This window comes from Jaculus jaculus, chromosome 7 (assembly GCF_020740685.1).
Source record: "Jaculus jaculus isolate mJacJac1 chromosome 7, mJacJac1.mat.Y.cur, whole genome shotgun sequence".
Taxonomy (NCBI): Eukaryota; Metazoa; Chordata; class Mammalia; order Rodentia; family Dipodidae; genus Jaculus; species Jaculus jaculus.
The window spans coordinates 141,059,567-141,085,891 of record NC_059108.1 but is presented as its reverse complement, the minus strand read 5'-3'; the positions used below and the strand labels follow the sequence as shown (position 1 = coordinate 141,085,891).

Genomic DNA, 26,325 nt, shown 5'->3' with positions numbered 1-26,325 from the left:
GTTCGCCCTGGCTAGTGTCACTTTACATTGCCTCTTATGCTGTCCTCCTTCCCTGGAGTCTAACGTGACCCTGAAGAAACTGGACGTCTCCATGAATGGCTTTGGCAATGAAGGCGCTCAGGCCCTTGGGGATGTCCTCAAAATCAACAGCTCTCTGGTCTACATAGATCTCTGTGGCAATGGGATCAGCAATGATGGGGCCTCCAAACTCAGCAAGGGACTAGAAGTCAACGAGAGCCTCCAAGTGCTGAAGGTAAGACTCCCTGAGCGATGGCTGGCATGCTATGCGTCTATGTCTGTGTGTATGCAATCGACAAGCCTGCCCTCTGCCTGCCTGCCCGCTGGCTACTGCTAGAGAGAACTGCCAGGCCCTCCCTCCATCTCTCACTCCCATGTGCACTTACCCGTGCCTATCTCCAGGCTGTGGACCCCAGGCCACCTCCCCTCTCCCTGGTGATACACGTGCCTCTTAACACGTCTCCCCTCTCCCCGCCTATTTTCTCTGGGCTTTTCTTCACTGAGCCATAGTGTGCTTTGAGGACACGGATCGGACCTCCATTCTACTCCATATGCACACTCCCAGCTAGCTATCCTCTAGATGTAACCCCAACAGCTTCTTGCTGCTGTGTTCCGTCTTCTGGTTCCGGTGTGTTTCTCTAGCCTTGATTTGCCCCCCTGATCTCTCTGGCTCTGGACCCAAGGCCTCCTGTCTGCTCCCCTCTCCTTTCTGGCAAGCACAGGCTATCCATGCAACCCGCTTTTAGTTCTGTTCTTCTGCAGAACGCAGTTGTTCCACAGAGAGCTGGCAGCCTCCCTGATGAGGGGTTGCTCCCAGCACCCACATCTCTCCTCCCTTGAATGGGACTCTGCCTCAAAAACAAACAAGGGCTGGAGGGATGGCTCAGGTGTTCAGGCACTTACCGACAAACTCTAATGACTGGGGTTCGGTTCCCAGTGCCCATGTAAAGCCAGATGCACAAAATGATGCATGCGCCTGAATTTGTAGCAGCTGGAGGCTCTGACACAACTATTCTCTCTGTTTATCTCTCTTCTATCTCTCCCTGCTTTCAGATAAATAAATAAAAAATTTTAAAATAATCCCAGCACTTGGGAGGCAAGAGATAGGAAGATCGCCATGAGTTTGAGGCCACCCTGAGACTACATAGTGAATTCCAGATAAGCCTGGGCTAGAGTGAAACCTTACCTTGAACCAAAATAATAATAATAATAATAATAATAATAATAATAGGGCTGGAGAAATGGCTTAGCAGTTAAGTGCTTGCCTGTGAAGCCGAAGGACCCCGGTTCGAGGCTCTATTCCCCAGGACCCACGTTAGCCAGATGCACAAGGGGGCACACATCTGGAGTTCGTTTGCAGTGGCTGGAAGCCCTGGCACACCCATTCATTCCCTCTCTCTCTCTCTCTATTTGCCTCTTTCTCTCTGTCTCTGTCACTCTTAAATAAATAAATAAATGGAACAAAAATAAAAATAAAGTAGTAAAGGAAATTCTTGGCTGGATTACAGGTGAAGACCACATCACCCTTCCCACAGAAAGAATCTATTGTTCTCAATATTCAACCCTGGCCACCCCCTCCCCAATCTGAGGAAACTAAACAATCTCACTGGGAAGGGAGGTTCACAAAGGCTAGATGCCAGGCTCCACCACACACCTGGCACAGAGTACATGCTCTGTGAGACTATTGTCCTCTTTCTTCTTGAAACCACCCAGTGAGATCACCAACAGCAGTAGCCACCATCCATAGACTGCTTTGTATGCCCTGGGTACCCTTTCGACTGGGGTCCTTAGGCCTGACAGGCAAGCGCTTAACTGCTAAGCCATCTCTCCAGCCCAAGGGTCCATCCATCCATACATACATCTTTCCATCCATCCATCTATCCATCCATCCATCCATCCATCCATCCATCCATCCATCCTTCCATCATCCATCAATCCGTCTGTCTGTCCATCTGCCCTTCCATCCATCCATCTTCCCATCCATCTTCTTGCTACAAACACATGCCAGGCTAGCTGGCCCGCAAGCTTCAGACTCTCCTGGCTCCACCTCACATTGTCACGGGTGCAGTGCTATCACAGATGTTTTGTGTACAGCCTTACGTGGGCGCTGGGGAATCAAAAACTCCACTCAACAGGCTTTACGGGCAAGTGCCCTTAACCACTGAGCCATGTCCTCAGCCTCCGTTCCCTCTTCTTAACATCCACCTGCGCTTCAGTGGCTCTCAGCACCAATCGTGTCCTAACCATGCAAGGTCCACCATGAGGAGACCTGATCCAGCCCTGTGGCTTCCTGCCCTCTGCCCCTGTTTGCTGAATGTGCACTACTGCCCAAACCCTCCTTCTGTTCACACCACGCCGGCACGTCTTTGAACCTGTCTGTCCATATCTTCTTTGGTGAGCCCTTCCCCCCCCCATTTGTACCTGTCCCCCTTCTTCAGAACTGACTGCGTGTTGTAGTGTCACCTGCAGGCAGAAACCTAGTAATGCCCACCCACCCTTTTCACCTGGGAGGCCTCCAGTAAACGTTTGCAGATGGATGGATGGGAAGAAGGATGGATGGATGAATGGATGGATGGATGGATGGATGGATGGATGGATGGACAGACGGATGGATGGGAAGATGGATGGATGGAAGGGCAGACGGACAGACAGACGGATTGATGGACGATGGATGGATGGATGGATGGATGGATGGATGGATGGATGGATGGATGGATGGGAAGATGGATGGATGGAAGGGCAGACGGACAGACAGACGGATTGATGGACGATGGATGGATGGATGGATGGATGGATGGATGGGAAAATTGATGGGAAAATACATGTATGTATGTATGTATGTATGGATGGATGGATGGATGGATGGATGGGAAGATGGATGGATGGAAGGGCAGATGGACAGACAGACAGATTGATGGATGATGGATGGATGGATGGAAAGATGGATGGATGGATGGATGGGAAAATATATGTATGTATGTGTGGATGTATGTATGTATGGATGGATGGATGGATGGATGGATGGATGGATGGGAAGATGGATGGATGGAAGGGCAGACGGACCGACAGACGGATGGATGGATGGATGGGAAGATGGATGGATGAATGAGTGGACAAGTGGTGAGCAATAAGTAGATAGGTAGGAGGATGTATGGGCAAACAGATGGACAGAGAGACGGATGCGGATAGAGAAGTGGGAGGCAGACGGGGTCACGCTTTGATGGGGAGAAGTGAGTGTTGCTCGAAGACAGCCTCCCTGACCCCCATCACAGCTTCCTCCTCTCTTATCACCCCTCGTACAGATTTTCCTGAACCCAATAAACGCCGAGGGAGCCACGTCACTTATCCTGGCCATCAAGAGGAACCCCAAGTCCAAGATGGAAGAGCTTGACATCTCTGTAAGTGGCCAGCTGCTGGGCTTGCACCATGTCCACTGTGCCACAAGAGCTGCCAGCATTGTTCCTCAACCCTGAGGCCGGAAGCACAGCAGCCAGGGTCGCCTGGGTGGCTTCTTGTCAGTGTGAGGGGGACTCTGTCCATGTCCCTGCCTTCTGGATGTTGGCTGGCTCTCTTTGGCATGTGGACATGCCATCCTGATGTCTGCCTTCATCTTCATGGCATTTTCCATGAGCACATGTCCATCCCTATCCAAAAACCCCGTTTAAAAAAAAGAAAAAGAAAAGAAAGAAATATGGTGGCACACACCTTTAATCCCAGCACTGGGGAGGCAGAGGTAGATAGATCTCCGTGAGTTCGAGGCCACCCTGAGACTACATAGTGAATTCCAGGTCAGCCTGAGTTAGAGTGAGACCCTACCTTGAAAAACAAAACAAAAATGTTTGTTATTTTTTGAGAGACTGAGGCAGAGGGAGAGAGAAAGTGACACAGAAAGAGAATGGGCGCCCCAGGGCCTTCAGCCACTGCAAATGAACTCCAGATGCGTGCGCCCCCTTGTGCATCTGGCTTACAGGGGTATTGGGGAATTGAGCTTGGGTCCTTAGGCTTTGCAGGCAAGCTGACCACAAACCTCCCATCAAGTGTGAGGACTGAGAGCCCAAGGTGGGCCTGTCTTCTCCTAGTTCTAAGAAAATGTGCATTTTAAGGTTGAGCAGGTGGAACAAACCTTTAATCATAGCACTCAGGAAGCAGAGGTAGGAAGATCCCTGTGAATTTGAGGCCACTGTGAAACTGCATAGTGAATTCCAGGCCAGCCTGGGCTAGAGCAAGACCCTACCTTGAAAAATCAAAACAAACAAAAAAAAAAAAAAAAGAAAAGAAATAAAATGTGCATTTTATTATTTACTTATTTATTTATCTGAGAGAGAGAGAGAATGAATCAGTGTGCCAGGGCCCTAAGCCATTGCAAACAAACTCCAGATGCATGTGCCACCTTGTACATCTGGCTTACATAGGTCCTGGGGAATCAAACCTGGGTCCTTTGGCTTTGCAGGCGAACACCTTAACTGCTAAGCCATCTCTCCAGCCCCCTATGCCCCTTTTTAGGTCAGGGCCCATCCTAGTAACTTAATCATCTCCTGTAAAGACAGTCTTTCCAAATGAAGTCACATTCACAGGTGTGGGGAGGGGGGTCTGGGTTAAAACTTCCTTTTGTGGGGAAGGGAGAATAGCTCATCCCACAACACATGCTTTCCTTCATTTCTACCTGTAAGCAATCTGAAATAGACATGAGATGAGCAGGCCCAGGGTTCCAGCTCCTCCTCTAGAGTTATTTAAAAGTAATGATGTGAAAGTCCCTTAATGTTCTTTTGTCACTTGCCGTGTGTGTGTGTGTGTGTGTGTGTGTGTGTGTGTGTACAGTTGTGGACACATATGTGAGTACAGTGCATATGTGCGTACATGGATGTGATGGACATGGGAACCGGAAGTTGACAGACGGGGTGATCTCTATGGCTGTCTGCCTTGCTCAGTGAGCCCCAGGGATTCGGTGTCTCCTCCTCAGACTAGAATTACAGGCATTCACTTCTGTGCCCAGTATTTGGCATTCTCTACATGGGAACTGAGGATCCAGACTTGCCCAGCAAGCACTCTACCCAGAGCCATTCCCCTCCCCGGCCCCTCCTTCACTTCTCCTAATGCTTCACAGTGATGTTTTGTAAGATTATTCCAATGCTTGACAATTATCTGAGTGATGATATTTTGAAGATTTGAAGTCAAGTGTCTTCAAACTGAATAATTCATCAAATTTGGATTCCTTCCTGCCATAGATTGTTAAACATTATGAAAGCATCATATCGGCGCTTTTATTTTACTTGCTCCCCCCACCACCACCACCACGCCTGCGCACTCCTGCATCTTTTTCCCCAGAGGCCCTCTCTGCACCCTCGCACTGCACCTGTGACTTTGCACCCAGCCCTCAAAGCCGCTTAGCCTCACCCGCCCTGCCTCTGGTTCTCAACCGCAGGTCCAGGTCTTGTGGCCGTCTTCCCACCCTCTCCACAGAGCTGCTGGAGAACATGGACCCAGGCACTATCTCAGGGACTTGAGGGGACCTGAAAGATAGGTGATGCAGACTGGGGAGATGGCGTTTGCCTGCAAAGCCAAAGAACCTCAGTCGGATTCCCTAGGACCCATGTAAGCTGTATGCACAAGGTGGCGCACGCATCTGGAGTTCTTTTGCAGTGGCTGGAAGCCCTGGTGTGCCCATTCTCTCTCTCCCTCTTAAAATAAAATAAATCAAAATTAAAAATATTTTTTAAAAGATAGATGGTGCAGGTTGGGGAGGTGGCTCACAGGATAAAGGCATTTGCCTACAAAGTCTGCTGGCCCGGATTCAATTCTCCAGTACCCAGGTAAAGTGACAGGAAGCCCTGGCATGACCATTCTCTCTCTCTCTCTCTCTCTCTCTCTCTCTCTTTCTCTCTCTCTCTCTCAAATAAATAAATAAATAAATAAATTTAAAATAGGACTAGAGAGGTAGCTCAGAGGTAAAGTCACTTGCGTGCAAACCCTGATGGCCTGGGTTTGATTCCCTAGTACCCACATAAAGCCAGATGCACAAAGTGGCACATGCATCTGGAGTTCAGTGGTAAGAGGGCTGGTGTGCCCATTCATTCATATTCTCTCTCCTCTTGCAAATAAATATTAGTTTTTAAATATTTGAAATAAAAACAAATAGGTGGCACAGAGCCTCTAGATAAGGCTGCCAAAACAAAGAGTTATCCGCTTAGTCTGTTTCCCACTGTGAGGATTAAGTGTCTGAAGGTGAGTGCTTTTCAAAGGAGAGCGGGAGGGCTGGGGAGGCGCTTGGCGGTCACGGCGCTTGCCTGTGAAGCCATGTTCAGTCCCATGTTCAATCTCTCTCCAGATCCCACGTAAGCCAGATGCACAAAAGTGACACAAGCTCAAGGTCGCAAATGTGCAGCAAGTGTCACAAGTGTATGGAGTGTGATTACAGCGGCTGAGGCCCTGGTGTGCCAGTTCTCTCTCTCTGTCTCTCTCACTTAAAAAAACAAAAAAAGAATGGGGCTGGAGAGCAGATGCTTAGCAGTTAAGGCACCTGCCTGGGAAGCTTAAGGACCCAGGTGCAAGTCACCGAGATCCATGTAAGCCAGATGCACAAAGTGTCACGTGCATCTGGAGTTCTGTTGCAGGGGCTAGAGGCCTGGCAAACCCATTCTCTTTCCCTGTCCGCCTCTCTCTAATCTTAAATAAATGAATAAATATTTGGAGAAGAACAAAAGAAAACAGTGCTATTTAGCTCACAGTTCTGGATGCTGAAAGAGTGAGAGGCCTCCTAACCCCTCACCTTGTGCAGATGACTTCACTGTGGAGGGCATATGGGAAGGAAAGGTCATATGGACGGACAGGAAGCGGGAGACCTAGTCTTGCTCCTTTATGACAACTTCCTCTTGCCAGAACTGATGGGTCCTGTGAGAACCTCATCACTTCTTGCAGAGGCAGTGCTCCCAATGACCCCACGACCGAACGCCCTTGCGCTAGGTTCCATCTCTGTAAAGCCCACCTCTCATGTCACCACCCTGGGGACCAAGCATTCAACAGATGAGCCTTGGTGGAGCGAACCACATGTAAGCCATAGTATGGCCTTCTCCTTCCCACTTTTAATGAATTAATTAATTTGTGAGTTTTGAGAGAGAGGAGAGACAGTCTGGGCACTCCAGGATCTTTTACCACTGCAGCAAACTCTAGACGCATGTGACACCTTGTACGTTTATTTGGGTGCTGGGGAATTAAGCCCAGGTGATCAGGGTTTGCAAACAAATGCCTTTAACCACTGAGCCGTCTCTCCAGCCCCCCCCCCCCTTCTGCCAGTGATGCCGCCATGACTCTAAACAGGAATTGGGATTCCTGCTTTGTGCTCCTAGGACCAGGGGATCCGCAGAGTCCCCAGCACTTCAGCATGAGTCTAAACCTCTGAAAAGGCAAAAGGTTCTCTGACCCCCATACCTGAGGAGACACAGGTGGATCAAGATGGTAGAGGGCAGGTCCAATCACTCTCCTGCATGGACACAGCAGTCCATGTTCTGGAAAGCAGCTCTGAGGGTTCTGCCCCAAGAGGAGGTCCCAGTTCACCGTGAGCCACAGAGTGGCTAAGTGGCTAGGATAATCCCAGTCACCTGCTCTAGACAGCATAAATATGGACAACTTAGACTCCTTATCAAAATTGCATGGGAGAGAGGGGCATCCTGGAAAAGGATACTAATCCTAGCACTTGGGAGGCTGAGGTAGGAGGATCACCATGAGTTCAAAGCCAGCCTTGGATACAGAATGACACCCTGTCTCAAACAGGTGAAAAAAAATCAGTCAAATCACAAGTTCAGTTAATTTTTTTAAAATTTATTTGAGAGAGAAAGAGGGGCAGAGAGAGAGAGAGAGAGAGAGAATGGGTGTGCCAGGGCCTCCAGCCATTGCAAACAATCTCCAGATGCACGTACCATCTGGTGCATCTGGATTACATTGGTCCTGGGGAATTGAACCTAGCTCCTCTGGCTTTGCAGGTAAGTGCCTTATGCTAAGCCATGTCTCCAGCTCCAGCTTGTTTGTTTTTTTTTAATTTTTATTTATTTGAGAGAGAGAGAGAGAGAGAGAGAGAGAAACAGAGAAGGAGAAGGAGGCAGAGAGAGAGAGAGAATGGGCGCCAGGGCCTCCAGCCTCTGCACCACTTTGTACATCTGGCAAATCCTGGGGAATTGGTCCTGGGTCCTTTGGCTTTGCAGGCAAGCACTTTAATCCTAAACCATCTCTCCAGCTCTTGTTTATTTTTTTTTAACCATTTGTATTTATTTATTTGCAAGGAGAGAGAGAGAGAATAAGAGATGACCTGGAATTCACTATGTAGTCTCAGAGTGGTCTTGAACTCACAATAATCCTCCTACCTCTGCCTTCCAAGGGCTTGGATGAAAGGTGTGCACCGCCACGCCCAACTCAGATCGCCAAGTTCTAAAACACCGGAAGTGTCCCAGTTCAGGAGCATCTTAGTAGAAAAGACCAGAAAAGGCAAAAGCTCCTGAACTTAGCTTGGGTAGCAGGGGAGGGCGCTCTGGTTGGCAGAGGGATGGCACAATGACAGCACCCTTCCATGGGTTCCTCTCTCCCTGCTGCAGAACGTACCGGTATCCGAGCAGTTCTCCAAAATACTGGATAGCGTGTGTTCCACTCACCCGCAGCTCGATGTGGTGTTCAAGGGATTGCAAGGCCTCCCTACAAAGAAAACCCTGTTCCTGTGGACCAACCCCATGAGACTGATCCAGGTAAGGCCTGCCTTCCTGTCACAGGGAACCCTGCGGGAAGTGGCCATGGGACTGTCAATCACCCATCCAGTGCTTCCCCTCCCCAGCTGTCTGGGCATCTTTTTAAAAAAATTATTTTTCTTTATTTATTCAAGAGAGAGAAAGAAATAGGCAGGGGAAGAGTGTGTGTGTGTGTGTGTGTGTGTGTGAAAGAGAGAGAGAAAGAGAGAGAGAATGGGTGTGCCAGGGCCTCTAGCCACTGCTAACAAACTCCAGATGCATGCACTCCCTTGTGCTTACATGGGTACTGGAGAGTTGAACCTGGGCCCTTTGGCTTTGCAGGCAAGTGCCTTAACACACTAAGCCATCTCTCCAGCCCCAATCTGGTTTTTTTTTTTTTTTTTGTAATGTTTTATTTATTTACTTGAGAGAGACAGAAAGAGATTGAACACACCAGAGCCTTCCACCAGTGCAAATGAACTCCAGATGCATGCACCACCTTGTGCATCTGGCTTACATGGGTCCTGGGGAATGGAACCTGGCTCCTTTGGCTTTACAGACAAATGCCTTAACCACCAATCCATCTCTCCAGCCCCTGCGCATCTCTTTCTAACAAGGACTTCCCCAGTCCCTTGCACTGTAGATGTGGCGTATTCCCTGGGGATATCAGATCCCTGGACGCTGTTCCCTGACTTTCAAAACAGGGAAGAGCTACGGTTTACAAGAAACGGGAGGGGGTTGGCACAGGATGGATTCTACCACCTGGAACCCTCTGTTTACTAATGTACCACCAAAGGCAAATCACTGAGACCCTCTTGCCTCAGTCTTTTCACTTGTAAAATGGGCACAGAAATAAGAACTGTAAGGCTGCCAAGAAGGCCAAATGACTTTGTATGTATAAGGTGCTTGGAGTGGTGCCTGGCATGTAATAAACGCCCAGGAAACACAGCCTCTCCCTGACAGCTGGTGAGGATACCCAGTCGCCCTGTGGTTAGCGTGGCTGTCCTGCTATTTCAACCAAAGTGATTTCTAGTGATAATTTGACCTGGCTCAGGTCTTGTCTTGGGTTGACTCTGGTAAGTCACTAGAATTAAGTATAACAATGAAAATGTAAAAATTAGCCAGGCATGGTGGCGCATGCCTTTAATCCCAACACTCAGGAGGCAGAGGTAAGAGGATCGCCGTGAGTTCGAGGCCATCCTGAGACTCCATAGTGAATTCCAGGTCAGCCTGGGCTAGAGTGAGACCCTACCTTGAAAAACCAAAAAAAAAAAGAAGAAGAAGAAAAGAAAGATAGACAGAAAATGTAAAAGCCAGGAGACTGTTGAGTGAAAGGGGTGTTGTGGCTCATGTGGCCCCTCCCAGTGCCTCACAGAGCCGTGACAGGCCCCGGTCTGCATCCCTTGGTGATGTGGAGGCGCCTCTGTTGATGCTATCTGGAGGGCTGTGAGACCCTCAGGTTGCCTCCTGCCTCTATGTCTCAGTTTCCAGGACTAAATGAAAAGTCTCTCACGTGAAAATTAGTACCGTATGAAAAGTTCTGCATTAGGTTTGTTTAGGAGAAAGCTGACCTCGATGGAACCAAGGGAAAACTGGTTTTGCAAGAGGAGCAAGAGGCCTCGGTGAAAAGACAGGGAATTCTCTGAGGCACAGTGGGCGCCTCACCCCTTGTTTCAAAAGAATATAGAAGTGCTGGAGGAATGGCTTAGCAGTTAAGGCTTTTGCCTGCAAAGCCAAAGGACCTTGGTTTGATTCCCCAGGAACCACATAAGCCACAAGGTGGCACATACGTCTGGAGTTCATTTGCAGTGGCTGGAGGCCCTGGCATGCCCATTCTCTCTCTCTCTCTCTCTCTCTCTCTCTCTCTCTCTCTCTCTCTCAAATAAATAAATAAAAATATTTTTAAAAAGAATATAGAGAGATGGCTTAGACATTAAGGTGTTTGCCTGCAAAGCCAAAGGACCCAGGTTCTATTCCCCAGGACCCATGTCAGCCAGATGTACAAGGTGGCGCATGCGTCTGGAGTTCATGTGCAGCAGCTAGAGGCCCTGGCACACTTTTTCTCTCTCTTTCTCTCCCCTCCTCTTTCTCTTTCTCTCAAATAAATAAAAAATAAAATTTAAAAATATATACATTTAAAAAATATAGACGGGCCGGAGAGATGGCATAGCAGTTAAGCGCTTGCCTGTGAAGCCTAAGGACCCCGGTTCAAGGCTCAATTCCCCAGGACCCACGTTAGCCTGATGCACAACGGGGCGCATGCGTCTGGAGTTCGTTTACAGTGGCTGGAAGCCCTGGTGCGCCCATTCTCTCTCTCGCTCTCTATCTGCCTCTTTCTCTCTCTGTCACTCCCAAATAAATAAATAAATAATCTTTTTAAAAAAGAGAGAGAGAAATTTGGAGTGATGCCAGGGCATGGTGGCGCACATCCTGAATCACAGTACTCAGGGGCTGGAGGCTGAGGTGGGAGGATTGCTGTGAGTTCGAGGCAAGCCTGGGGCTGCAGAGTGAGTTTCAGGTCAGTCTGGGATACAGACTCTACCGACTCTACCTCTTTAAAAAAAAAACAAAAAGGGCTGGAGAGATGGCTTAGTGGTTAAGTGTAAGTGCTTGCCTGTGAAGCCTAAGGACCCCGGTTCAAGGCTTGATTCCCCAAGACCCACATGAGCCAGATGCACAAGGGGGTGCATGCATATGGAATTTATTTGCAGTGGCTGGAGACCCTGATGCACCCAATCTTCTCTCTCTCTCTCTCTCTCTCTCTCTCTCTCTCTCTCTCTCAAATAAATTTAAAAAAAAAAACAGGAGTGATCTGAGCAGGCAGGAGCTGAGGACTGGGAGTCAGACTGACAGCTGTCCCTGGGTCTCAGGAATAATTAAAAAAAAAAGAAAAGAAAAGGGGAAAGTGGGGGGGGGGAGGGAATTACCATGGGTTTTTTTTTTTATAATCATGGAAAATGCTAATAAAAATTTAAAAAAAGAAAAAAGAAAGCATGGGCCAGGCCTAGAGGTACATGCCTGTGATCCAACACATAGAAGGCTTAGGCAGAAGGATTTCAGGTTCAAGGTCTGCCTGGGCTAGAGTGAATTTAAGGCCAGCCTGGGCAACTTAGTTAAACCCTGTTGCAAAATAAGAAGTTAAAAAAAAAAAAAAAGGTGGGGGCTGGAGAGATGGCTCAGCAGTTAAGACTCTTGCTGCAAAAGTCTAAATGACCCAGGTTTGCCTGGGGTGTGCCCATATAAAGTCAGATGCCCAAAATGGCACACGCATCTGGAGTTTGTTTGCAGCGGCTGGAGGCCCTGGCATGCCCATTCTCTCTGTATCTCTTCTTTCTATCTCTCTTTGCTTGCAAGTAAAGAAATAAAAAAAAAAAAATTTAAGTTGGGCATAGTGGCACACGCCTTGAATCCCAGCACTTGGGAGGCAGAGATAGGAGGATAGCCATGAGTTCAAGGCCACCCTGAGAAGACATAGTGAATTCCAGGTCAGCCTGGGTTAGAGTGAGACCCTACCTTGAAAAAAAGAGAGAGAGACGAGGGAAAAAAAGAAAAGAGAAGAGAGGTAGACAAGATGGTAACACTGTCGGAGGCAGGGAAGCCCAGGTAGGAGAGGGCTACCGCCTAGCCCTGCCTGCCTCTTCCTGTGCCACACCTCAGCCCGTCACCCTGCGCCCTTTCTCTCAACTCAGACATGGGCACAAGGAGTCCTTCTAGCTCGTGCTTTCCTTGCCCCTGGCTTCTCTCCCATCTCTTCTCATCTAGCAGGACTCTTCCTTGGAAAATTGTTCTCGAACTCCCCAGGCAAAACCAAATGCCCACATGCTTCTAGAACTCCTGGCTTCACCCTTCATTGCTGCCCTGTAAAGTCCTCCGGGGGAGGCCCTGTGTCAGAACTTGTCAGGGACACCCACCAAAGCCCTGAGCCTGTTGACGGTCCACAGCTGCACACCACAGCGTCACACGGAGGAGAGAGCCCATGGAATTCTCCACTTAGAGCCCACAAATGGCTCCTCAAACTCTCCGTCAGTGTCTCCGAGATGGCTGCTGTTCTGCCAGGGTCAGAAAGCCAGCCACACATTGGGGAATCCCTGCTAAGCCAAGACACAACCCACCCTAAGGCCCACAATCTACAGGGCTCCAAACCAAGCCTCTCACACATACATCGCCAATAGGTGCTTGGCAAAGCCCTTCTCACCGTGAGCCCTAAGTGCAAGCTTGAGAAAGCCGTCCTCACTCTCCGGCCCCTGGATCCTAGAGGAACGTAGCCGGCCCAGGGTCCGCCTCAGCAGTCTCTCTCAGTACAGGGAATCAGGCTGCATTTGGTTCACTTCGGATGAGTGACTCAGGGGTAAAGGGGGTGCCCGGCAGCTGTTGAGGGTGCAGAACTGGAAATGTAGTTTGGGCATCACTCCAGCATGGTGAGAGGCAGTGTTCTCCAGAGAGGGAATTGCTGGAAGGGTGAGCAGAGGACCAAGGACTGAGCCCTGAGGACTTTATCTATGAATAGGACATAGCGGGAATGTCCACGTGGAAGGACCTCATCTGGGGACTTGTGACAGTAAAAAGGGAAGAGAGCCAGGCGTGGTGGCACACGCCTTTAATCCCAGCACTCGGGAGGCAGAGGTAGGAGGATTGCCATGAGTTCAAGGCCACCCTTGATGACAGAGATGACAGAGTTAATTGCAGGTCAGCCTGGACCAGATTGAGACCCTACCTCGAAAAACCAAAAAAAAAAAAAAAAAAGAAAAGAAAATCTGTATGAACACATCATATGTTGGTACCATCATTTCCTCCTCCCTGCCCCCATCTCACTGAGGGCCCTCCTCAGTGGGATTGCTGGTGTTCACCATGGAATTGTGGGTTATGAGTCATGGGGGGGGGTGGAGGGCAATGCCTCTGGGTATTCCCTTCTACCCCGTGGCTCTTGCATTCTTTCTGCCCCCTCTTCTGCAAAAACCTCTAAGCTGTGGTTGAGTGTATTTTAAGTCTACTTTCGTGTTGAGCTCTCAGCAGCTTCTGGATTTCTGCTCCAGTACATTGAGTGTCCTCGGTGACTGTCTCCATCACCCTGCCCAGGTTGTCAGGCTCGCCATGGAAGCAGCACCCTTGCTCCTCTCGCCAATACCTGGGCCCTAGCTGATGTGAGAGTGGTGACGCGTCTCAAGATTTCTCATCTTGTTGATAGATTTTAACAGTCCTCAATTTTTGCTGCCTTTTTTGTTGTTGCTGTTTTTGTTTCTTTATTATTATTTGTTTATTTATTTATTATTATTTATTTGAGAACGACAGAGAGAGAAAGAGGCAGGTAGAGAGAGAGAGAGAGAATGGGCGCGCCAGGGCCTCCAGCCATTGCAAACGAACTCCAGACACGTGCGCCCCCTGGTGCATCTGGCTAACATGGGTCCTGGGGAAATCGAGCCTCGAACCGGGGTCCTGAGGCTTCACAGGCAAGCGCTCAACCTCTAAGCCATCTCTCCAGCCCAGTTTTTGCTGCCTTCTAATTTCAGCCCCTGAGCTCTAGCATGGTTACTGAGTCCACCATCTTGACCAGAAGTCTCCCTTTTAAAGTTTTCTGACAAAGCATTTCTCCGTATGTACTTCTGTTGGATACTGGAGCGCCTGGGGTCTGTCCCCCAGTCACACTTCAAGGCTGCCGCTTTGTTGCGTGTCTGGAGCTCATGAAGCCCACAGCGCCGTCCACAGTGCGAATCTAACAGAGGCCATTCCGAAGCCAGACAACAGACGTAGATGTCACCACTGTCCCTGCTGTCTGTCCCTATTCGCTCTGTTAGGTCAGGCATGGCCAGACTGGGTGGGGGTGGAGCTGCTGGAAACTGGGCAAACGCAAGGACTGTCCAGTGTCACAGTCTATGATGAGGCTTTCCCCTGTGCAGGACACCAGCTCCGAAGCAAACGCTAACGTTCAGGAGTCCCAAGGGCTGAGTTACCTTCCCCGGTGCCCTTCTGTATCCCGGGGCTGCTCTTTGGGGAGACGGGGGGGGGGAGCTGGGGGACCTATGATAAGGCCAAGCATCAGCTCTTCACGTGCCTTGCTTCTCCCAGATCTACGCAGATCAGAACAAAATCTCAGTCATGGACTTCTTCAAGAGCTTGACCCCTACGGGGTTAATGACGATGCCGGTGGGCGAGTTCCGGAAGGCTATGGTGCAGGTGTGCTTGCTCCTGGTGGCTGAAGACTCTGGGGAAGGAGGGAGAGGCCGAGAGGGAGGAAGAGGGAGGCAGGGAGGAGGAGGAGAACACAGGTGTAGGTTTTATAGCATGTCCTAGAGCTGGCTGTGGGGGCGCTCACCTTATTCGTCTAGACCAGAAGGCAACAGAGACCTCCCTTAACCTTCCTGCAAAAGTCATTCTCTGTGTCATGTGGCCTGATGCCAGCCGCCACCCAAGATGGTCACATGTTCTTCCTCTTGATGGCATTTCTTCCCATGGCACTCATGCCTCTGGGAAGAGGAAGAAGGAAGTGGGAGAAGTACCCACTTCAAACCTTTATTTCCACCTTTGACACAGTCGTCTCACTTGAAACCCCACATTCCCCCGCCGAGATAATGAATGTAACGGAAGTGCTGAAGGCCAGCTCGAAATACACTCCTGAAGTACCCATCCCAAAAGCATCCTAGGAGGCCGTGGGTTCAGGAAAAGGACCTGAGGGCCCAGACAGGGGTGGATGTTCAGTACCCAGGCCTACTGCCAAGGGCTGGTGAGGACTAGGTTGTAAGCAAGAGTGGCTTTCAAGCAGGGCATGGTGGTGCTCACCTTTAATCCCAGCACTCGGGAGGCAGAGGTAGGAAGATCGCTATGAGTTCGAGGCCACCCTGAGACTACATAGTGAATTCCAGGTCAGCCTGGGCTAGAGTGAGACCCTACCTTGGGGGGAAAAAAAAAAAAGGTGGCTTTTGTATGTTGCTGAGGACAGTCCCTGCCCACTCCAGAGGACGCTTGCCTCATCTAGATCCTGATCCACCGGTGCCTCCAGGAGTGTGTTGTAGGGGAGAGGGTCTGGGTGATCTCACAGCAGTGGCTTCCATGGTGGGTTCAGTCTGCCCTGGGCCCTCAGCTGTCACCCATAGTTGCAAGGGGAAGGAGGTGTTGTGGAAGGCTGCTGACAATGGGGAGCAGGGTGCTCTGTAACGCACTTCATCCTCTCCTTAGCAAACCATGGTCCCCATCAACCGGTACCAGGTGAGGGAGCTGATCAAGAAGCTGGACTGCAAGGCTGGCATGGTGAACTTCAGGTAGGTCTGACCCTGCCCTCCACGGGGTGCTGTGGCAGGGTGGGCCACACACACACCCCCCACACTTGTTCTAGATGTAAGAGAACACCCACCTAGCTAGGCGTGGTGGCGCACACCTTTAATCCCAGCACTTGGGAGGCAGAGGAAGGAGGATCGCCATGAGTTCAAGGCCACCCCGAGACTACATAGTGAGTTCCAGGTCAGCCTGGACTAAAGTGAAACCATACCTTGAAAAAAATGAGACAGAGAGTGAGAAAGAACACCCGCCTGCAGCTGTTAGCTGCCTCGTCCCAGATCCCAAGGCCAGGTCACACCATTCACCTTCTTTCTTGTCCCCAGTTCTCTTGCATAGCAGAGCTTCAGCCAAACGCTACAATGGAGGCCAAAGGAGCTCCAACTCCCACAGCCCAGAGGCCCAGGGGGCTAATGCTGCGGCGGTGAGCACAGGGAAGGGCTAAGGGGGTGTGGATGGTACTGCGCCCCAAAGGAGGCATCACTTGGGTGGGGGGTGAGGGCAGTGTTTCAGCTGGGTCTGGCCCGATGCGGAGACACGGAGGGAACAGCAGAGAGACTGCAGCACAGCATGCTGTGCGTTTGTGCTATGCTGAAGTGTGAGCCAGCACGGTGTCGCCGGAGTCCCCAGCCGCCGCACTCTGCTGTGTCACAGAGGTGAGGTTGTGCCGGGCAAACTCCCTGGACAAAGAGGACAGCAGTGGCAGTGGTCAGTCACCTCTCACTGAACCTCTTCCAGGCGCTCAGAACTGGCCACTCGCCAGACAGACAGCACGGCCAGACGCCCTCGGCGCCCACCACCGCTGCCCCATCTCTGAGCAATGAAACCAAGGTCAAGCAGAGCAACAAACCCATTCTCCCACCACTACACCTGGGCACTGAGGTACAAGTGGACAGTGTCCCCGCCTGGCCTGGGACTGCAGATGGACCTCCGTAGTTGCCCTGCCTGCGTCCTCGGGGAGCTCCAGCAGGGACGTCCGGCCCTCCCTCCACCCTCCTTCCAATACCCGTGTCCTCTGCCTCATTTAGGGCCTCAGTGAGAGAAGCTTCAATGCAGACACAAAGGGCGAGTGGCCACCGCCAGCCTGTGGCTCACTCACAGCCCTGTTTACAAGTGCGTGGTGACCACAGAGCATTCTACGGGGATCAAGAGGGTGTTGGGGTGCGCACAAGGAGCTGGCCCATGGGGGTGTCACTCAGGAATGACAGTCATCCTAGCATAAGTGTTTGGCGCCTCCCACCCTTGTGCCACTCATGGGCCTCTGCCCTTTCCCCCCATAGAGAGGTACCTCTTGAACTGGAGAGATGGCTTAGCAGTTAAAGCGCTTGCCTTCAGAGCCTAAGAGCCCAGGTTCGAGTCCTCTGTATCCACATAAACCAGATGCACAAGGTGGCACATGGGTCTGGAGTTCATTTGCAATGGCTAGAGGCCCTGATGCAGCCATTCTTTCTCTCTCTCTCCCTCCCTCCCTCCTTCTTTCTCTCTCCCAAATTAATTAATTAATTAATTATTTTTTTTTAAAACTTTTTTTTAAAAAAAGAGACACCTTAGGAAGCTGGTAGGAAGTGCCCAAGGTAGAAATTGCAAACTCAGATTCCAGATGGGGCACATGCCTCAAATATGCACAGGAGGTCACAAGGACATGGAGAGGCAGAGCTGAAGCCTGGTGCTGAGTGCCCCTGCTGAGGACTCTCAGGGCCTCCACTTGTCCCTCAGATGACAACTGTCACTTGACTTGTTCCCATCGAAGAGCAGAACTGTAGTTTTTACTTGTTGTTATTGCATGACATGACTGTTTCTATTTTTGTCACAAACAATATCTCCTTGCAAAATCCTAAATCCACAAAGTGTGGGAAGGAGGCCATGGAGGTTCTCTTCAGTCGTCCTCCCAGGTCAGCCTGCCTTCCCGAAGGCTACCCAAGCCAGCTGTGTCTGTTTCTTCTTCTGTATCGTAGTTGCCACAGCATGGAAGTTTTTGAAAATTAAATGAAGGGCTGGAGAGATGGCTTAGCGGTTAAGGCACATGCCTGCAAAGCCTAAGGTCCCAGGTTCAATTCTCGAGGCCCCACAGAAGCCAAATGCACATGGAGGTGCATGCATCTGGAGTTCATTTGCAGTGGCTAGAGGCCCTGGGACACCCATTCTCTCCCTCCCTCTCTTTCTCACTCTTTCCCTAATAAACAAATAAATAAAAATAAATCTTTAAAGCTGGGTGTGGTGATGCATACCTTTAACCCCAGCACTCGGGAGGTTAGCCTGAGTGAGACCCTACCTCAAAAAATAAAAATAAATTACTATGGGATATTTTTTTATAATCATGGAAAATGCTAATAAAAATTTAAAAAAAAAGAAAGAAAGAAAAATAAAGAAAAAGCCTAAACCTGGAAAAAAAAATTAAAAATAAAAATAAAAATAAATCTTTTTTTAAAAAAAAGATGTATATCACACTAGGCATTTAAAAAAAAAAAAGAAAGAAAGAAAATTAAATGAAGCCGAGTGTGGTGGCTCATACCTTTAATCCCAGCACTCATCTTTAATCCCAGAATTGAGAGGAAGAGGTAGGAGGATCACCACGAATTTGAGGCCAGCCTGAGACTATATAGCGAATCCAGGTCAGCGTGGACTACAGTTAAACCTACCTTGAAAATAGAAAGAATGAAAGAAAAGAAAGGAAAGAGAGAGAGTAAGGGGAAGGGGGAGGGAGAGGAAGGAAGGAAAGTGAATGAGTTAAAGAAAACCATTTGGTATGTCACATGGTAAGTAGGCTCATAGTGCACACGTGTGTGTATGCACATGCACGCACATTCTGTGGCACGGCATGGGTGTGGAGATCAGAGGATACTGATGAAGGCGCCAGTCCTCTCCATCTTCCTTGTTTGAGCTGAGGTCTCTCTTGTTTGGTGTTGAGAAGGCCAGACTAGCTGCTGCAAAAGCTCCCGGATTCTCCTGACTCCACCTCCGTTGCCATAGATGACGGGCAAGTGCCGCACTTTGCATCTAGTCCTCCCTGAGTGCTGGGGATCGAAATCCAGCAAGCCCCGTCAGCCACTGAGTCCTCTCTAGAGCCCCACTTATGTGTTTTTATCACTTATTGTTTTATACACAGAGTCACAAAGGCTTTTAAATTATAATAGAATGAGGCTGCGACATTCCTCTGAGCTTGCTTTGCCTTAACAGTATATTGTGGTGATCTTTCTACTTGGGTACGTTTAGACCCTTTTTTAACTGCCATGTTGTATTCCATACAATATCAGTCCCACAATTAAATCACACTTTTCATTCCCATTTAAGCCATTTGCAATAGTCTTCTACTTTAGATTGTCAAAAACGCCCTCATGCCCATAGTGTTTGCAAAAGTGTATTCCTCCAAAATGGGTGCTGTGTGTGTACATCCAGCCATGGCTGGATCAGAGGGTGTGACATTTTAAAATTTAATCCACCTGACCCTTGCCAATCACATAAACCAGGGCCCTGTCCCAGCTCCATGCCGACAATGAACCAATACTGTACCAGTTTTCTAAGTGGTCTCCATCACATTTTCGAACCTGTCTTAACATTGTCAACTATGGGCACTCATCCTTAATCCCTTATCTTCCAAACCAGGTTCTTCAAAGTGTGGAAGTCACAGCAACAAGTCTGGTCCAGAAAGAAGTTCCAACAAGAAAAGTCCTGGCCAAGTCGATGGTTGGCAGGGAGGAGCCCGAGCGGTGGCAGAAAGCTGGGTGACAAATGCCACAAGCCAGGGCCGTGCTTAAGCAAATAAAATCTGACTTGGGTGTCGCTTTCCTTCACTGGAGAACACCTTCTGGTTTCGAGGACCACCAGGGGATGTGTTCTGGGTGACCTCACTAAGCACCCACAAAGACCAACTGTAGATGTTAATGGAGAATGTTAAAGGCAGGAAGAGTCCACTGGAATCTGGTCACAGTGGCAGTTGTCATGGTCATTGGAAACTGTGTCAAGGAAAAAGGTATCTGAGATGGGGGGCAGAGGAAACAGGTGCTGAGGGAATGAGGGAGGAGCCTGTAGAAGCAGACTCCAGAGTGTTCACATGGAAGGAGCCCATGATGGAAAAGCAAGAAAGCGGGCATCTAAATGCGACCTTGAGGCCTCGGGAATCCCACTTGACAAATGGAACTGCAGAAATGAAGCCTTCCCACTGCGCTTCCTGGAGTTCATCACTGTGCGTGGCATTTTTAAATTCCTTAAGAAGGGCTGGAGAGATGGCTTAGTGGTTAAGGCACTTGCCTGTGAAGCCTAAGAACCCAGGTTTGATTTGCCAGATCCCACGAAAGCCAGATGCACATTGTGGTGCATGCATCTGGAGTTTGTTTACAGTGGCTGGAGGTCCTGGCATGCCCATTCTCTCCCTCCCTCCCTCCCTCCCTCCCTCCCTCCCTCTCTCTCTCTCTCTCTCTCTCTCCTTCTCTCTGTCTCTAATAAATAAATAAATCAGGAAAGAAAAACATTTTAAAATTCCTTAAGAACCGGGTGTGGTGGCACACGTCTTTAATCCCAGCACTCGGGAGGCAGAGGTAGGAGAATCACCATGAGTTTGAGGCCACCCTGAGACTACATAGTGAATTCCAAGGTCAGCCTGGGCTAGAGTGAAACCCTACATCGGAAAAAAAAAAAAAAAAATCCTTAAGAAATGAGGCAGACACAGCCAGATGTGGGGCTCACATAGTAATCCCAGCACTTACGAGGCTGAGACAGGAGGATTGCCATGAACTTGAGGCCAACCCGGCCCACATAGCAAGACCCTATTCTGTAAAAATGGTGTGGGGCTGGGGAGATTGCTCAGTGGGTAAAGTGCTCGCCATGTAAGCATGACAACCTCAGTTCAGATCTCCAGAATCCATGCAAAGCCAGATACACTGATGAGCGTCTATAATCCCAGCCATCCTACAGTGAGACGAAGGCGTACATACAGGCGTCCCAGAATCTCATGGGTGAGCTAATCAGGCTTTCTCTGTGGAAAATGACAAGATCCTGCCTCCCGCAGTGCAAAAGGCAATACATGACACTTGCGGTTGTCTTGTGACCTCCACATATGCACTGGCACATGCATACCCACACCTGCCCACACATAATTTTAAGTGCTCACTTCTGCAGCATATATTCAAGTCTTAGAATGATACAGAGACTAACTTGGTCCCTGAACACAGATGACATGCAAATTTGTGAAGCATTTTATATTTTTATGGGTGGGGAGTATATTCAAGATACATTGTGTATGTGTATGTGTATAAAAATTGGCAATATGTAATCCGGGTGTGGTGGTACACACCTTTAATCCCAGCTCGGGAGGCAGAGGTAGGAGGAATGCCGTGAGTTCGAGGCCACCCTGAGACTACAGAGTGAGTTCCAGGTTAGCCTGGGCTAGCGTGAGACCCTACCTCGAAAAACCAAACAACAAAAATAAAATTGTCAATATAATTTTGAAGTTTTTAACTTTATTTTTATTTTTATTTATTTGACAGAAAGAGAAAGAGAGAATGAGTGTGCCAGGGCCTCCAGCCACTGCAAATGAACTCCAGACCCATGCGCCATTTTGTGTATCTGGCTAATGTGGTCCTGGGGAATCGAACCTGGGTCCTTTGGCTTTGCCAGCAAACGCCTTAACTGCTAAACCATCCCTGCAGCCCAATTTTGAATTTTTTAAATTAAAAATATGGGGGGGGGGGGCTAAAGAGATGGCTTAGCAGTTAAGGTGCTTGCTTGTGAAGCCTAAGGGACCAGGTTCGATTCCCCAGTACCCATGTAAACCACATGCACATGATGCACGGGCACATGCATCTAGAGTTTGTTTGCAGTAGCTAGAAGCTTTGGTATGCCCATTATTCCTCTTTCTCTCTCTCCCTCTCTCTCTCTTTCTCATCTCTATCTTCCTCTTTTTCCTCTCAAATAAATAAATATTTTAAATTTTTTGGAGGGGCTGGAGAGGTGGTTTGTTTGTACAAAACCTGAAGGTCTGGGTTTAGTTCCCAATGCCCATATAAAGCCAGGTGTACAAAGTGGTGCATGTGTCTGGAGTTTGTTTGCAGTGGCAGGAGGGCCTAGTGTGCCCTACTTACTCCCTCTTGCTCTCTGACCCTCAAATACTATTTAAAAAACTTTTAACAATTTTTAACTGGGCATGCTGGCACACACCTTTAATCTGAGCACTCGGGAGGCAGAAGCAGGAGGATCACTGTGAGTTAAAGGCCAGCCTGAGACCACATAGTGAATTCCAGGTTAGCCTGGGCTAGAATGGGACCCTAACTTGAAAAAATAACAAAAAAATATATAATAATTTTTGAAAGAGGGAGGGGCTGGAGAGATGGCTTAGTGGTTAAGGTGCTTGCTTGCAAGCCTGACAGCCCAGGTTCAAATAACCAATACCCATGTAAAGTCAGATGCACAAAGTTGTGCGTGCATCTGCAGTTCATTTGCAGTGGCAAGAGGCCACTGGTTCTTGTTCTCTCCCTCTCTCTCCTCCCTCTCTCCCCCTGCTTGTAAATAATACTTTTTTTAGAGGGAGAGAGAAGGAAAGAGAAACATACAGAGAACGAGAGCTTCAAAAAGAAGAAAAGACAGAGCCAGGAGCAAATGCACACAGCACAGGTGGCTGGGCTGAGCGTGAATGCTGAAAAGATGCTGATGAGGCTCACCAGTCACCACAGTGAGGCAGTCAGGGCAGAAACTGTCTCCTGCACACAATGATCAGGTGGACAGATGACCACTAGCCACAGGTCAGTGCTACAGCTGGCTCAAACACGGGCGTTTTCCTGAAGTTGAGTTTCATCCGTTGGGAGGTAAAACCAGAGGCTCAGAGAGTCAAGTCCGAACCTGCCCTGCAATATTTCCTCAGTGCGGCCCAAAGGTGGTGTCATTCCCACTTAGAGCCACTAGGTGTCAGGTCAGCTCCAAAAGTCCCTACGAAGAAGGTCATGGTGCTCTTCTGAGTTTTCCTAACTTGGAGCAGCAGGCCATTTACTTCCCCAGACTCCTGAACTCCTGCCCCAGAAGCCCAGCCTGAATCAACCCCAGGGATCCAGCACATTCCTGGAAGACCCCTGTGTTCTCACAGTGAATCAGGGTTACTAAGAACTACCTTGTTCCTCTGTGGTCAGGAAGAAAGGTAGGCACCTGGACAGAGCCATCCCCAGGCAGCCCACCTGCAGCAGAGCAATGCAGGCAGAGGTGAGCTCCCCTGGACAGAACACACAAGTGCTAGTCAGGCCAGCAAGCCTGCAGGGACCCAGGTTGGAGCTGTTGCACTTCCGAGGGGTTCTCACACAGTAATCCTAGCACTTAAGAGGCTGGGACATGAGGCTGGCTGGGTGAGAGATGGCCCACAGGCACCCAGCTATTGAGCCCCAGGAAAAGGTCGCCTGGGCTTGCCTCTCCTTCCATACCCAACTCAACTAGCCATTGACTGTGACTGTGCCACAAGCCCTGTAAAATCCGCTCCCTATTAGGAGAAATGGGAGCACCAAGGAAGTTAAGCATCCTGCCCACAATCCCCTAGCCTAGTCATGATTCATTGAGGACCCAGCCAAGAGACTGGCTATGGCAATGTTTCCTGACCCTCTGAGGCTGTTCTGCAGCTTTCCACCACTAGGGGGCATCGTAAATAAGCTCAGCTTGACACCAAGGTGTTACAGTTACTTTTGCATTGCTGGAACAAACATCAGAAGCAGCCTGTGGGAGGCAAGGGTTTGTTTCAGGTCTACAGACGCCAGCAGAAGCCGCAGCATGGCAGAGGAGGCATCCACAGCAGAGGGAGTGCTGCCAGCACCACAGGCTTGAGTAGCCAGGGCTCAAACTGATTCTCTACAACCCTCCTAGGGCTGGTCTCAAGATCTGGCCCCCAGTGACACACCACCTCCAGCAGGACTCTGCCTGCTGAAGACTTAAGTAGGAAGCATAATCATAAAAAAAAAAACCTTGAGTCGCCAGGTGTGGTGGCACACGCCTTTAATCCCAAAACTCATAGGTAGGAGGATCACGTGAGTTCAAGGCCACCCTGAGACTCCATAGTTAATTCCACATCAGCCTGGGCCAGAGTGAGACCCTACCTCGAAAAACAAATTAAAAAGAAAATACTTGAGTCTGGGGGCAGGCACACATTTGCATTCAAACCACAACTGGACTGGCTAGAGGGAAAGATGTGATGCCCCTGCCCCTTTGTGGCCAAATTCTCCCAGGTGGGTTGGCAAGCCTTACCCACACCCATCCCTACCTCCACCCCCACCCATGGGGCTCAGACGCGGAGCTGAGGAAGGCAGGGTAGTGGGAAGCAGGGTGGCGTATCTCTATGTGCCAAAACCATATGGTGTCTACGCATGTAAATTCTAGCATTGCACACTTCTGTTGGAATTCTGTCTGGTTTTACCAGTTATCATCTCTGGGACCTTAAGCAGGGTGTGACACATCTCTGACCTCAGTCCGTAAATGGGGTTAGTGATGGTTCTCCTTTCTCTATAGACAACTTTGAAGAGTCAATGGAATTATGCACATGAGACCGCGGGCCAAGGCCTGGCTTACGGTAAGAACCGACTTTAAAGTGACCTCATTGCAGTTATGTGCCCCTCATAAGGGCAGTTGGGTAAAGGCCCGGCCCAGTGGGGCACAGAAGGATCTATCTCAGACACACCCAAGTACCAAGCTTTGGAAATGCCATAGAGCAGTTCTAACCTCAGACATTGGCTGAAGGCTGGTGTGAAAATAGGATCTGCGGGCTGGAGAGATGGCTTAGAGGTTAAGTGCTTGCCTGTGAAGCCTAAGGACCCCGGTTCGAGGCTCGGTTCCCCAGGACCCACGTTAGCCAGATGCACAAGGGGGCGCACGCGTCTGGAGTTCGTTTGCAGAGGCTGGAAGCCCTGGCGCGCCCATTCTCTCTCTCTCCCTCTATCTGTCTTTCTCTCTGTGTCTGTCGCTCTCAAATAAATAAATAAATAAATAAATAAAAATAAATAGATAAAAATTAAAAAAAAATAGGATCTGCCCAGGATCTAGGAAAAGAATAGGAGGGAAGTGGGAAGAATAGGAGGGCAGGGCAGGACCAGCAGTGCCCACAGGTGTACGGGGCAGCGCAGGCTGGTGGGCTGGAACAGGACTCCTGCACATCTGCCGTAGTTATGTCAGCTGGGATGCCGGCTCTCGCCTCCGTCAGACGCCCACTCTGGAATCAGGCGCTCACATCCTAGGAAGCATTGGGGACAGGTCTCAGGACAGTGTCAGTGGTGATGCTGACAGGGCCTGGCGCCTGCAGGTCAAGGGTTCAGGCTATAGAACCTCTGAAGTCTGTCCTTGATGACAGCTGCAGTGTCCTTAGGAGACCAGGCCTGCCTTGCCAAGTGAGGGCCTGAGGTTTGGTTTGTTTTGAAACAAAAAACAATGGTTGGCTAAGCTAGTTTGCATCCTAAACCCTGGCTTCTGACCAGGACAAAGGAACAGCTCTCCTTCACGAAGCAGATATGGTATCTCCATCCTGAGGTGGGGAGGGCAAAGTGGGCCAGGTGGGGGAGTTAGCTCTGGGCTGAGACACTCTTTAAGGGAGAACAGCAAGGGTCTCACACTATAGCTCAGACTGGTCTCAAACTCCCTATGCCGCTCAGGCTGGCCTTAAGCACTAGGCAATCCTCCCGTCTCTGGCAGGGGCTGTTTCTGATTTTGCTTTGTCAGTGCCTTGGGAAGTCCACGGTACTGGTGTGGAGAAGGCTGGCTGCTGTGGGGTCCAAGACACCTGGGACAGAGTTCGTGCTTGTGGGAATATGTGGAGCAAATGACAGAGGGGAGTTGAACGTGGCTGTCCCAGGACTCGGAGGATAAGGCAGAGGGATTTCAAGCCACAGGCCAGCCAGGGCTACATAGGGACATTCTGACTTAAACAAAAGAAAAGGAGCCGGGCATGGTGGCGTACGCCTTTAATCCCAGCACTCGGGGGCAGAGGTAGGAGCATTGCTGTGCGTTTGAGGCCACCCTGAGACTACATAGTGAATTCCAGGTCGAATTCCAGGTCAGCCAGAGCTAGAGTGAGACCCTACCTCAAAAAAAAAAAAAAAAAAAAAAAAAAAAAAAATGAAATCCCTGGGCTGGGGGGTGATTGCTCTGTGGTTAAAGACACTTACTTGCAAACCCTGCAGACACAGGTTCAATCCCCCAGTTCCTACATAAAGACATACGTACAAAGTGGCACATTGCATTTCAAGTTTTTATTTCAGTGGCAGGAAGCCCTGGCTTGTGTCCATACACTCAATCTCCTCACAAATAAATAAACGTGTTAAAAAAATTTTTTTTAGCCCTTGGAACTTCCTGAATAACAGGATGCCTTTGTTATGCTAAT

The 26,325-nt window shown here is 49.5% G+C and overlaps 1 protein-coding gene and 1 non-coding gene across 2 annotated transcripts in view; both read left to right on the top strand.

Annotated features, from left to right (window-relative positions):
- Lrrc74a (leucine rich repeat containing 74A) overlaps positions 1-16,406 on the top strand; it is a 49,908-nt gene extending 33,502 nt beyond the window's left edge. The window contains 6 exon segments of the mRNA XM_045155590.1: positions 59-253; positions 3,321-3,416; positions 8,601-8,747; positions 14,790-14,897; positions 15,897-15,979; positions 16,319-16,406. Coding sequence (XP_045011525.1) covers positions 59-253; positions 3,321-3,416; positions 8,601-8,747; positions 14,790-14,897; positions 15,897-15,979; positions 16,319-16,406 — 717 coding nt within the window.
- A 4,685-nt stretch (positions 16,407-21,091) lies between these two features.
- LOC123462560 lies at positions 21,092-21,195 on the top strand. Its single transcript, XR_006638362.1, has one exon. It is a non-coding gene; the product is annotated as a U6 spliceosomal RNA (small nuclear RNA).
- The last annotated feature ends 5,130 nt before the right edge of the window (positions 21,196-26,325 follow it).